Raw genomic sequence first — 13,738 nt, 5'->3', positions numbered from 1 at the left:
CTGTAGTTTACTTAACGTAATTGGTCTCATAAGGTGAAAAAAAAAGCACGGTCAGTTGCTGTAAAGATTGATTTAGTGCACTAAGCAAAGTAGCTGGTATACAAAATAAATATTTTGACAGGAAATGAAAAGTGTTGAATTGTCAGATTGTCTGATTTTGGGGCTTTTGTTGATTTTGATTTGTCTGTTCTCTAAACTCAGGATACAATAATGAAGGGCTTTTGCCCGAAACATCAATTTTACTGCTCCTCGGATGCTGCCTGAACTGCTGTGCTCTTCCAGCACCACTAATCCAGAATCTGGTTTTCAGCATCTGCAGTCATTGTTTTTACTAATACAATAATACCAGGCAGTCTGAAAATCACTGAATAAATTAAACTTCTAATAAGGAACTGAAGTATTCTCCAAGTGAAATCAGTCAAGTTCAGAACCTGTAGCCTTAAAATTGATGTGAAGAGAATTGGCGAGGAGATAAACTGTAATTTGTGGTTCCTGTGACTACTTAAGGGCAAAACAGTCGGATTTTTGTGTAATACAACTTCAATTCACTCTTGAGTTTTCCTTTTGTGGAACAAGACCTGATTTTTCAAGTGTAAACGGTCAATTTAATCATAGCAGTTGGCCAGTGATAAAGAGTCACCATGAAAAGTGAAGGACAGTTCAGTTTGTAACCCTTAACAACAATACCTGAGATTCCAAAGCATTTTTCTATCTTATATGTAACCACATCATTAAAGCAAGAAAGGTTTTTAATAAAATGCTCACAATCATTGCAGATAAATTTCAATAATGATCAAGGATTTTAATTAATATTTAATATCATTACAGAAAATGTTATGGTACAGTGTTGTTAAATGTCTGTCTTTGCTAGAATTACCACGATTGCTGGTACACTATTATCTGTACAATATCAATCTTTGTATTACTGTACACTTTTTTTTAAATTGGTAAAAAGGCTGTCAGCACTTAAGGGAGCAATTTCTTTGTTCAAATGAAAGATTTCCAATTCCTGTCCAACTAGGTGGTCAGCTGAGACAGAAGGCTGCTGAGAAATTTCCCAGTCAATGGCACTGAAAGGGCAAAATACCAAACCAGTCCACTCCAGCCACTCTGCTTTTGGCACTGAGCACATGAACACAAGATACAAGATAAAGAACAAGCAAAGCTCTTTGTGAAGCAATTATGTTGCGTACTAATAAGGATAATAGCTGTGTTTATCTAAGCTGGTATAAAGTAAGCAGACAGCCTTGCTAGTAGCATAAGTATCTGTATCTGAAGATGAGAGAACACAAGTTTAGCAGGCACCTATCGCTGTCTATCAAAAGCTACTGCTATTAGACCTAGCATTAAACACACAAAGCAACTGTCATGAAAGAGAAACTTTGCTCTGGGTATGATACAGAATGGATTCAATACATTATTACTCCCTCCTATTTCATTTTACTTATTCATTTTGAAATTAATTCAAGATGTCAACAACACTGGTCAATTTTATCCAAATCATTAAAAACTAGCTGTGCTGTTCCATATTACAGGATACAGTCAATAATATGTAGACATGCACCGACGCAGCTTTTGTGACGACATCATAGTCTTCCAATCACCATGACATCTACCACTTCACCCTTATGGAGCTCCACATATTGTTCTGTCTTTGGAGGTAGCATCAACAGTCCATTGGCACTACGCATACTCATCAGACGACTGCTCATCTGATTCCCTGCAGGGTAAAAAAAAAGACTTTGTTTGAAGTACAATTGACAACCTAGTTTATTGAGGTGGACTGCCATAGAATGAAGGCATTCAACTGACTCCTTTATGTAATTAACTTGGGTGCCACTGGCAAGGATGGCACTTCTTTCCAATTCTTAGTTGCTTTTGAACAGATTGGCTCTCTAGGCCACTTCAGTTCAGGGTCAATCTGATTGATTGATTGTTGTAGGGCTGGAACCAGATCAGGATCGGGATGACAGACATCCTTCCCTAAAAGATGTTCTTTAAAAGAAAAAATCTGCTTTGCTAATGAAAATTGATAATAGTCTCTATTTCACTGAATTCAAATTCAGCCAGGATATTTTCAAACATACTTAGCCATAACTTTACCCTGGGGCTCTCAATTACTAGCTCAGAAAGATTTACACTACCAGGATAAAAGGCATTTGTTTGGGTGGTTAGCTGGCTGTGGTCCCACATTAGCTTTTGTATATGGTAGAGGATCCTGTGATCATAATGAACCTGCATTTTGCCCCTCTCTGGCAAGACAGGAGGCAATAAAATTGGATATCATCAACTAGGGAGCCTCAAAATTAGAAATTGCTGGAAAAAACTCAACAGGTCTGGCAGTATCTGTGGAGATAAAGTGGAGTTAACATTTTGGGTTCAGTGATCCTTTCTCAGAACCGAATACCCGTTCTGAAGAAGAGTTACTAGACGTAAAATGTCAACATTGCCTTCTCTCCACAGATGCTGCCAGACCTGAGTTCTTTTTTCCAGCAATTTCTGATTCCTAGCATCTGCAGTTCTTTGAACAGAAAAAAATCTTAGATCTTGGAATCGCTATTACTTTCTCTTGGAATATATTGCTAATTTCTAAATTGCTTCACCAATCTCACCTGTACTCTGTGCCCAAGGCAATGGTTCCTGGTGGTGCCAAGTCAGAATACAGCGATGATACTCAGGCCGTGGATCGAGTTTCACATCACAGGATAACTGTAGAACAGCAATATTAAAATGAAATGTTCATTATGCATATGCACACAGGTGGCTGGTCAAGTTCAGCTGTAAATTTAATCTTTCTCCTTCCTACCTAAAACTCATTTTTAATCCAAGGGTTGCTTATGGAAGATCTTAAATATTACATTTACTGATGTGCTGGCATACAGGTGTATTTAAATTAATGTTAGAGATAGGACATCAACCAGAACAATACAAAAAACACTTACAGATAATACAGTACATAAAAAAAATTATTTTCCTGAAACCAGAAAATGATTCATTTCAAAGATAAGTTTGGGTCCATAAGTTTATTATTGTGATTTCGTATTTGTTGTTAAAAGTCATAAAGTACAGTGTGTTATCCAGCACCCCACCAACTAGAAAACACCACGAAGCAAAATCTCAGAAGTTCCCCCTTCTGCCCTAGGCATCATTGTTGCCGTATAAAATACCAATGTTGTCAGTCAGAAGTGATGGTGAAAAGATGGAGAGGGCTTTTAGCCTCTAAGTTCCAGTCTATGTTTGATTCCTACTGTTACCACAAACTGCAAAGGGTAAAACAAATCTCATTACCAGGATCAGGTCATATTGGTAAATGTGCTGAACTATGCAAATTTTCTTGCATGTTGTACATTACTGGTTTATATGCGCTTTCGGGGATGGGGTAGAAGGGAAAATCACCATCATTTTTCTTCATGATCACTCTACATATATACATATTTAGGAATATAGTTGAAGATTTGGATTGACTAAATTTTATATCAGTACTGAGAAACCTATTGACAACAGAAATTTCCATTTGGTCAACAACTTTAACATAGAAAAATGTCTCGGTGCTTTGGAGAGGGGTAAAAAAAGAAATTACTGCCCAGCCAAATTGACATTGGGGGTTGACCAAAAGCCTTGAGAGGTATGTTTTAAGAAGAGGGGGAGAGAGAGAGAGGGTCAGAAGTTTTAAGTGGCCAGGTGTGGATGCTGCAAGCACTGATGCCAATGTGTGATAGGAGGTTTCAGGTATGAGGCTATGGAGGAACTCAAGCACAAGAAGCATTTTAAATTTGAGGCAGTGCAAATCAGTTATTAATTTGGGTGGTTGGGCAGGATCAAGACTAAAGCTTGAAGGGGAGTGTTTGATAGTAGTTGGGAGGGTTTAAACTGAATTAGCAGAGGGATAGGAACCTATGCAAGGAGTCAGAGGATGTGGAATCAAGAACAAAAGTCAGAAAGGGGAATGAGAAAACTGATAGCCAAAGGAATTGAAGGCCAGAATCAAACAAGGCCACAGTAAAACAAAGTAGTCATGGGACAAGGAACATTAAAAAGGTAAGTGGTAAGGCTTTGTGCCCAACATAAAAACCATTGAAAGTAAAGTGGATGCATTAATCACACAAATAGATGTAAACTGGTATGACTATGGAGATATGGCTGCAGGGTGACGAGGGATGGAATTGAACATTCAGGATTATTCAGTATTTAGGAGGACATTACTGTTAAAGAGGATATAAATACAATATTGTGGAAAAGTATAGGCTCATTCAGTATAAAATCTGTATGGGTGGAATTGAGAAATACCAAGAGGCAAAAAAAACATTAGTGTGTTAGTATAGAGACAATTAAATTGTAGTGATGATACTGGGAGTGGCATTAAACAGGAAATCAGAGATGCATGCGGTAAAATAACATTAAGGGTGATTTAATCTGCATATAGAGTTGGGTAAATCAAATCAGTTACAATATCATAGAGAAGGAATTCCTAAAGTGTATACAAGATGATTTTCTAGATCAATATGGAAAGGAACCAACTAGAGAACAGACTATCTTAAACTGAGCGTAAGCAATGGAAAAGGAATTATTGGCAATATAGTTATGAGAAACCCCTTGGGAATAACAGAATTCTTCATGAAAATGGAGACTGAGGTAGTTGATTCTGAGACAAGGGTCATGAATCTTAATAAGAGAGATTATGATGGATTGGCAAATGTTACTGAGAGGAATGACAGTGGATAGGCAATAGACATTCAAACAGCAAATGGGTGAATTACAAAACTCGTTTACTCTGGTGCAAGAGTGTTAAGAGAACAGTGGCCAAACCATGGCTTAGGATGGAAGCTAGAGATAATACTGTATTAGATGCAAACAGAAGACACACAAGTTGGCAAGGAAAAATACACTGGAGGACTGGAAAAGTTTAAAAGTCAGCAAAAAAGGACCAAAGGTTTGATTAAGAAGGGGAAAACAAAATCTGGGAGTAAGCTTGCAGGGAACAGAAGAACTGTCTATAAAAGCTTCTGCACGTAGGTCCTTGATGGAACAAAGAAATAGCTGACTCACTAAATTCATACTTAATGTCCTATTTTGAAGACAGGATAATATACCACAAATGATGAAATACAGGGTTGAGTGAGACCGAGACACTGAAGCAAATTTGTATTAGTAGAGAAATTATGTTGAAGAAGTTGATAGAATTGAAGGCTGATAAATCCCATGGCCTGATAACATCCCAGAGTACATTAGAAAGTGACTTCAGAAGTAGTGGATGCATTCGTGGTCATCTTCTGAGACTATTTACATCTGGCACAGTTCCTACAGAAGGGTAGCTGATGCAGCTCCACTATTAAAAAGGGAGGTATAGAGAAAACGGGGAATTATAGACAAGTGAGTTTGGTGTCAGTAATGCGGAGATGCTAGGGTCTAGTATCCAAGATTTTATGGCAGATCACTTAGAAAACAGTGGTATATTAGACACTGCGTGGATTTACAAAAGGGAAATCATGCTTGACAACTCTACCAGACTTTGAGGATGTAAATAGTAGAATTGATCAAGGGAAGCCAGTGGATATATTTTATTTGGACTTGCAGGAGGCTTTTGACAAAGTCCCACATAAAAGATTAATACGTAAAATTAAAGAGCATGGGATTGGGGCTAGTGTATTGAGATAGATAGCAAATTGGTTAGTAGCTAGGAAACCGTAGAAATAAATCATTCGTTTTGTGAATGACAGGCAGTGACTAGTCGGGTACTGCATGGATTGGTACTAGGACTCCAACTAATCACATGTTATTTAGATGAGGAAACTAAATGTAATATCTCAAATTTTGCAGAAGACACAAAACTGGATGGGGAGGATGAACTGTGAGGAGGATGCAGAATGTTGCAATGTGATTTGGACAGCCTGAAGGAGCGGGCGGATGCGGCTAAATGTGAGGTTATCTACTTTGGTAGCAAAAACAAGAAAGTAGATTATTATTTGGCTGTAAATAGAGGGGAATGTTCAATGTGAGCTGGGTGTCCTTGTGCACCAGTCACTGAAAGTAAGCTTGCAGGTGCAACAGGTAGTAAAGAAGGCAAACTACATATTGGCCTTCATAGAGAGAGAGGATTCAGGTTCAGGAACAAGGATGTCTTGCTGCAATTATACAGCACATTGGTAAGGCCACATCTGGAATGTTGTCTGCAGATTTGGTCTCCTTATTTAAGGCAGGATGTTCTTGCTATATACAGGTATAATTGTTTTGACTAAAGAAATTACGAGATATTGAGGGGGCGGGGATGGGATGATTAGGGTATTGAGATTGATGATCAGCTACGATCATAATGATTGGTATAGCAGGTTTGAAGGGTCGGATGGCCAATTCCTGTTCTTTTCTTCTATGTTTCTTTGTAGTTTATGGAGTGCAAGATGTGGTCAGATGAATTCTGGATGAACTAAAGCTTATGGAAGATAGAGGATGGACAGGTAACAAATTAAGTCTACTCAAGTCTGGAAGGGAAAGATGCTGATAAAAATTTCATATAGTTTTGAGTAATGATCAATGCAGGGAGAATTCTACAGCACCGAAAAAGACCCTTTTGTCCATCAAGAACAACAACACAACTCTGCTCTCATCCTATTCTTCTAGCACTTGGCCCATAGCCTTGTAACATGTGTGATTTCAAGGCATGCATCTAACTACTAAAATGTTGTTAAGGTTTCTGCCTCCACTATTGTTAAAAGAAATGAGTTCTAGATTTCCACCTCTCTCTGGGTGAAAAAAAAAGTCTTCTCCCATTCCTCTAAGCCTTGGGCATCTTAGACTTATCTATGTCCCTTATAATTTTATATAACTCATCATGTCTTCTCTATCAAATCTGTCTTGAAGATGATGTTATGAACACAGAACAGTATAGCTCAGTACAGACCATTTGGCCCTCGATGTTGTGCCAACCTTTTATCCTACTCTAAAATCAAACTGACCTGCGTACCCTTCATTTTACTATCATCCATGTGTTGATTCAAGTCACTTAAATGTCCCTCATGTATCTGACTCTACTACCACTGCTGGCAGTGCATCCCATGCATCCACCACTCTCTGTCTAAAGAACATATCTCTGGCATCTCCCCTAAACCTTCCTCCAATCACCTTAAAATTATGCTGCCTCATGATAACCATTTCCACCTTGGGAGAAAGTCTCTGGTTACCCACTCTATCATCATCTTGTACAGCTTTATCAAATCACCTCTCATCCTTCTTCACTCCAACGAGAAAAACCATAGCTCCCCCAATCTTTCTTCATAAGACCTGACCCCCAGTCCATGCAGCATCCTGGTAAATCTCTTCTGCAGCCTCTCTAAAACTTCTACATCCTTCCTATTAAGAGGCGATCAGAACTGAACACAATATTCCAAGTGTGGTCTAACCAGGGCTTTAGAGAACGGTAGCATAACCTTGCAGCTCTTAAACTCAATCCCACTGCTAATGAAAGCCAACACATCAGATGCCTTCTGAACAACTGTATTCACTTGGGTGGCAACTTTGAGGAATCTATGGACAAGATTCCTCTGTTCCTCCACACTGCCAAGAATCCTGCCTTTAACCCTGTAATCTGCATTCAAGTTTGACCTTCCAAAATTAATCACTTCACACTTTTCCAGGTTGAACTCCCTCTGCCATTTCCTGTCAATGCCCCATTGCAACCTACAACAGCCCTCCAGACTATCCACAACTCCACCAACATTCATGTCATCAGCAAACTTACTAACCCACCCTTCCGTTTCCTCATCCAAATCATTTATAAAAATCACAAAGAGCTGAAGTCCCAGACCAGATCCCTGAGGAACACCACTGGTCACTGAGCTCCTGGCTGAATACTTTCCATTTTCTACCACCCTCTGTCTTTTATGGGCCAACTAATTTTGTATCCAAAAAACCAAATTTCCCTGTATCCTATGCCTCCTTACTTTCTGAATGAGCCTACTATGGGGCACCTTATCAAACACCTTGCTAAAATCCATGTATACCACATCCACTGCTCTATCCTCACCAATGTGTTTTGTCACATTCTCAAATAAATCAATAAGTCTTGTGAGGCATGACAAGCTCCTCACAAAGCCATGCTGACTATTTCGAGTCATAGAGATGTACAGCATGGAAACAGACTCTTTGGTCCAACCTGTCCATGCCGACCAGATATCCCAAATCAATCTAGTCCGACCTGCCAGCACCCAGCCCAAGCTATACTTTTCCAAATAATCATAAATCCTGTCTCTCAGAATCCTCTTCAATAATTTGCCCACCAGGGACATAAGACTGACAGGTCTGTAATTCCTAGGGTTATCCCTATTCCCTTTGTTAAACAAGGGAATAACAATTTGCCAGCCTTCAATCATCTGGCACTACCAAAGTGGACAATGAGGACATAAAGATTACCGCCAAAGGTGCAGCAACCTCTTCCCTCATGTCCTGTGGTAACCTTGGGTATATCCCGTCTGGTCCAGGGGACTTATCTATCCTCATGTTTTTCAAAATTTCCAGCACATCCTCCTCCTTATCAGATTGTCATTTGTGAGGACAGCATGAAACAAAGTTCCTCTCAGTAGTGAATACTGAAGCAAAGTATTCATTAAGGACCTCCCCTGTCTCCTCCAACTCCAGGCACCAGTTGCCTCCATTATCCCTGATCAGCCCTACCTTCACTCTGGCCAGCCTCTTGTTCCTCACATAAGTGTAGAATGCCTTGGGGTTTTCCATAATCCAACCTGTCAAGGCTTTTTCATGACTCCTTTCAGCTCTCCTAAAGTCCATTCTTCAGTTCCTTCCTGGTTACCTTCTAACTCTCTAGAGCCCTGTCTGATCCCTGCTTCCTCAACCTTAAGTAAACTTCCTTCTTCCCATTGACTAGATGTGCCACATCTTGTCACCCCAAGGTTCCTTCATCCTAGCATCCCTTCCCTGCCTCAGTGGGACAAACCTATCCAGCAAGTGCTCCCTAAACAAACTTCACATTTCTGTTGTGCATTTCCTTGAGAATATCTGTTCCCAATTTATGCACAGTTCCTGCCTAACAGTATTGTAAATCCCCCTCCCCCAATTAAATACTTTCCCATACAGTCTGCTCCTATCCCTCACCATGATTATAGGTCAGGGAGTTGTGATCACTATCACCAAAATGCTCTCCCACCGAGAGATCTGACACCGCACCTGCTTCGTTGCGAAGCACCAAATCCAATATGGCCTCCCCTCTAGTCGGCCTATCTACATATTGAGTCAGGAATCCTTCCTGGACACACTTGACAAACTCTGTTCCGTCCAGACCATCTGCACTAAGGAGGTTATAATCAATATTAGGGAAGTTGAAGTCATCCATGACAACAACCCTGCTCCTTCTGCACCTTTCCAAAATCTGCCTTCCAATCTGGTCCTCGTGTCTCTATTCCTATTGGGGGTCTATAGAAAACTTCCAATAAAGTGACTGCTCCTTTCCTGTTTCTGACATCCATCCATAATGACTGAGTAGACAAACTCTGCTTGACGACCTCCCTTTCTGCAGCTGTAATATGATCCCTGATTAGCAATGCCACTCCCCCACTCCACCAATCATTCCTGCCCCTGTCTTCATTATGGCCACAACACTGCAGCTCCAAGTACTCATTCATGCTCTAAGTTCATTACTCTTATTCCTGACACTTCTTGCGTTAAAGTAGACACACTTCAACAGATCACACTGACTGCAACTTTGCCTTGTCAAATGTATCTCCTTTCTCACAGACTCTCTGCACGCTGTATCTGCCTGTTCACCAGCTACGCCATCCTCAGATCCATAGCTTTGGTTCTCATCCTCCTGCCAGACTAATTTAAACCCTCCCGAAGAGGTCTAGCAAACCTCACTCCCAGGATATTGCTGTTCCTCCAGTTCAGGTGCAACAAATCCTCTTTGTACAGGTCCCACCTTCCCCAGAAAGTAGCCCAATGATCCATATAACTGAAACCCTCCCTCCGACACTAGCTCTGAAGCCACGTGTTCAGCTGCACTTGCTCTCTGTTCCTAGCTTCACTAGCCTGTGGCACCGGTAGCAATCCTGAGATTACTACTCTGCTTGTCCTGCCTTTTAACTTCCAACCTCACTCCCTGTCTTCACTTTTCAGGTCCTCAACCTTTTCCTAGCTATGTTACTGGTACTGATGTGCATCACGACTTCTGGCTGCTCACCCTCTCCCTTAAGAATTCTGTAGGCTCCATCTGAAACATCCCTGACGCTGGCACCCAGGAGGCAGCATACCATCCGGGAGTCTTGGTCGCAACCAAAGAATCTCCTGTCTGTTCCTCTAACCATTGAATCTCCTATCACAATGGCTCTCCTATTCTTCCCCTTCCCTTCTGAGCCACAGAGCCAGGCTCGGTGCCAGAGACCTGGCCGCTGAGGCTTTCCCCGGATATAAAGATGAAATGAGGCAGTATTTGTAATGGAGAGAACTTGAGCCAGGAAACTCTGCTTGAGGTTGAACTGAATGCAGAAATTGCAACAAATCTGGTTCAACCTGAAACAACGGCCATGTTCAAATAGAATCATTAATGTGGGCACACCATTTATGGCTGGAAATGGGGACAAGTTTTGATTTAGTATTGTCACGTAGATACAGTGAAAAGTCTTCTTTCATACTATCCAGACAAATCATACTTTACAATAGTAATAGAATTAGGGTAAGTAAAATGGAATGCAGAATATACTGTTACAGCTACAGAGAAGATGCAGAGAAAGATCAACTCCAATGTGTGAGAGGTTTGAGAGGTTGATTTGTCAGTGGTAACATCAGGGAAGAAGTTGATATGCGTTTTCAAGCATTTGTATCTTCTGCCTGATGAGAGTATAACCGGGTTGGGGGGGGTCTTTGATTATGTTAGCTGCTCTTTTGAGCCAGTCAAAAGTATAGAATTCAATAGTTCAGCTTTCTAAAGTTTCAAATAGAGATTGAAAATTGTTTAATGTTGATAACATGGAGTTTGTGTACAGGTGAAGAAAGATGATCGAGAAATAGAACTGGGTGCTATTAGCATATAGTGAAACGTCCTTGAATGATGGTGGCAAATAAAAGAGTATATGTAAGCATGAGGAGGGGGCCAAGGCTAGATTCAGCTGTGACTGGACTGGTAACAATGAAACAAAATCAGGGCAGTATCACTTAATTGAACAATGACCAAGTTGTGACCAAGAATGCAAAGAAGGTGAGGAGAGACATTGCACCATGGCTATGGTCGAAGAAAATAATGCCGTAACTAGGGTTAGATTTGGTAAGGTGCCAATCCCTGAGAAAAGTGAATCATTCTCAAAATAGATGAGAGAAAAATGAGAATAAATGCTTTGGGCATAAAGTGTTTTTGACCAAGTTGAATGTATAGTAATATTAAGCTTCATTTTCCTATCACTGTTCATGTATTTGTATTACAATAATATATTCTAAGAATAGACATAAACATAATTTAGATGATTTGGATTTACAGGACAACTCTAAATAGGTAGGTCAGGTAAATGCAAATACAAATACAGCAAGTTTGCATAAGCATAATAGCTAGTTTAGAATCAACATATATCATTATAAAATTGTATTGTCTTCGATTATATAGATGTTAATACTTGCATTCTGTTGGAAATGAAGTGCTTCTAGTTTGACCTGACCATCAACTGGTGTGGTCACATAACAGACAAATCATGTAACAATTTCAGAATTGAAAGGTTTAGAATAAATCAGGACTGAGGTGTGACCTTGTAGAAGTTTATGAAATCATGAGGGGCATGGTCAGGGGAATCCAAAATTAGAGGGCAAATGTTTCATGCAGAGTGTGGTGCATGAATGGAATGAACTGCCAGGGGAAATGATGGAGTCTGGTACAATTACAACATTTATGGATGGGTATGTGAATAGGAAGGGTTTAAAGGGATATGGGCCAAATGTGGGCAAATGGGACTAGATTAATTTAGGATATCTGATTGGCATGATGAGTTGGACTGAAGGGTCCACCTCTATGAACATCTCTATGACTCTATAACTGATGTTGACAAATGATGTATAAACTGGATCATTTTCTACAATTTTTGGTTGCTGTGCTGAGAGCTTGCCTGGATTGGTCAGTCATATCCCAGTGCACATCCTGCCGGAAGAAGTGTATATTTGTGTTTTGTCCACATATATTGAACCAACAAGTTAATTTATCTTGAGTGTCTGAACCTATATGCCTTAGCTTGATCTACTTGTCTGATTTAACAAAGGGAAGATATATTAGTGCTGGGGAATGGTTGGTGGGAAAAACTCTTCTCATTATGTTGCAATAATTGGCAAAGTTTCTGTTCCCCAGATTTGCTGTGCTGGGACTTTTTTTTTAAGATTGAGAATTAATGCTTCATTTTGTGCAATTAGTTGGCAGTAAGGCCATGTTCACTAGGAAATAAATAACAGAAAGAGGACTCTTGGCCAGCTTTCACCTCTTGATTAACTGTCTCTCTCACTGTGCCATTAAGCATTTTCAAATTGTTAAAGCCATAACGAACTGTCATAAAACTATTTCACTTACCCTGGCTTTGATGATGGTGGGTCGAGGATCAAGGATTCCCTGCATTTTCCTCAGTGCGGGGATTACAAAGAGATTGCAGGTAACAACTGCTGACACTGGATTTCCTGCAGGAAAATCATATGGGCATGAAATAATAGTGCCAGATTACAAACAATTAACTGTGCCATGCAAAGAGAATCATGCCTGGAACCAAGCAGGCAACTGCTCCAACTCCAAAAATAAATTAAAGGCACAGTTGGAGAACTAATTTTCTCTGTTTTTCACTTCCAAGTATTTTCTTATAGCTATCCTGTTCTTTTGTTGTGGTGACTGCAGCTGAAATACTTGCTGCAGTGCCAGTGATATGTGTGACTTGTCAATCATGACAGACCATCCCTGACTGTGTGACATATAAGAAGCAGCTATCGGGAAGATAAGCAGCACAATGATGGGAAGGTTCCATTCTGAACTGCAGAAGGTAATTCCCACTTTAATACGTTTTGTTTTAATGTCCTTGCTGAAAAGCTCAGTTTCAGAGTAGCTAATCTACTGAACTGGCATCTCTTGACGTTCAGAGCTTGGGCATATTTGAAGTTAATTCAAAAACCTTTGTTTGTATCCAAAGGAAACTTCAATTGGGTTCAAAATTGCCTCCATTATGGTTTTCCTCAATTAACTCAATGAAAAAACTAAAACAAGAAAGTTGGATGAATGCATTAACATTGTACTTGACAACTGCTAGGCATGTCCTTACAAGTTTATGCTATAATTGGAGCAGCTGTTTGTTGTGTAGCTGTAACAATAAACTAGATACAATTGATGAAACTAAAAGAAATCGTTGGGCATCACGCAAGCAAAAGAACACCCAAGATTTCCTTTTGTTAATAATAAAAACTATCACTGTGAAATCACCACAGTGGGAACTGAATTATGAAATGATTTTTGCAAATGAAAGTAATAATTTGAAGAAGAAGCAAATTAGTTCAATCCAGCTTCAGCACTACCCATACTGAAGTTCACAACATCAAAAAGCATTCACTGAACAACACAGGCCATTATATGTTAAATGTGACACCAAGTTTTTAAAGTACAGAACATGCATGTTTCAGAATTCCTGTTTGCTTACAATAATAATTTTACTCATATGTTTACAAAATTCAGGCTACGGTTGCTTGAAGTGTAGAACAAAACATTATATCAATGCTCATTTAATTCTTT

General features: G+C 39.8%; 1 protein-coding gene across 8 annotated transcripts in view; it reads right to left on the bottom strand.

Moving 5' to 3' along the window:
• Nucleotides 1-777: 777 nt before the first annotated feature.
• The window catches only part of LOC122553706 (gephyrin), a 537,285-nt gene continuing 524,324 nt past the window's right edge, over nt 778-13,738 (bottom strand). For all 8 annotated transcript variants that reach the window (XM_043697923.1, XM_043697929.1, XM_043697921.1 and 5 more), the window contains 3 exons: nt 12,542-12,645; nt 2,613-2,709; nt 778-1,720 (listed from right to left, as the gene is read on the bottom strand). In XM_043697923.1, the coding sequence (XP_043553858.1) occupies nt 1,587-1,720; nt 2,613-2,709; nt 12,542-12,645 (335 nt within the window). In that variant the 3' untranslated portion in view covers nt 778-1,586. The remainder of the gene's footprint in view (nt 1,721-2,612; nt 2,710-12,541; nt 12,646-13,738) is intronic.

The sequence above is a fragment of the Chiloscyllium plagiosum genome, chromosome 10 (genome assembly GCF_004010195.1).
Source record: "Chiloscyllium plagiosum isolate BGI_BamShark_2017 chromosome 10, ASM401019v2, whole genome shotgun sequence".
Lineage (NCBI taxonomy): Eukaryota > Metazoa > Chordata > Chondrichthyes > Orectolobiformes > Hemiscylliidae > Chiloscyllium > Chiloscyllium plagiosum.
This window is presented reverse-complemented; position numbering and strand designations above follow the sequence as displayed.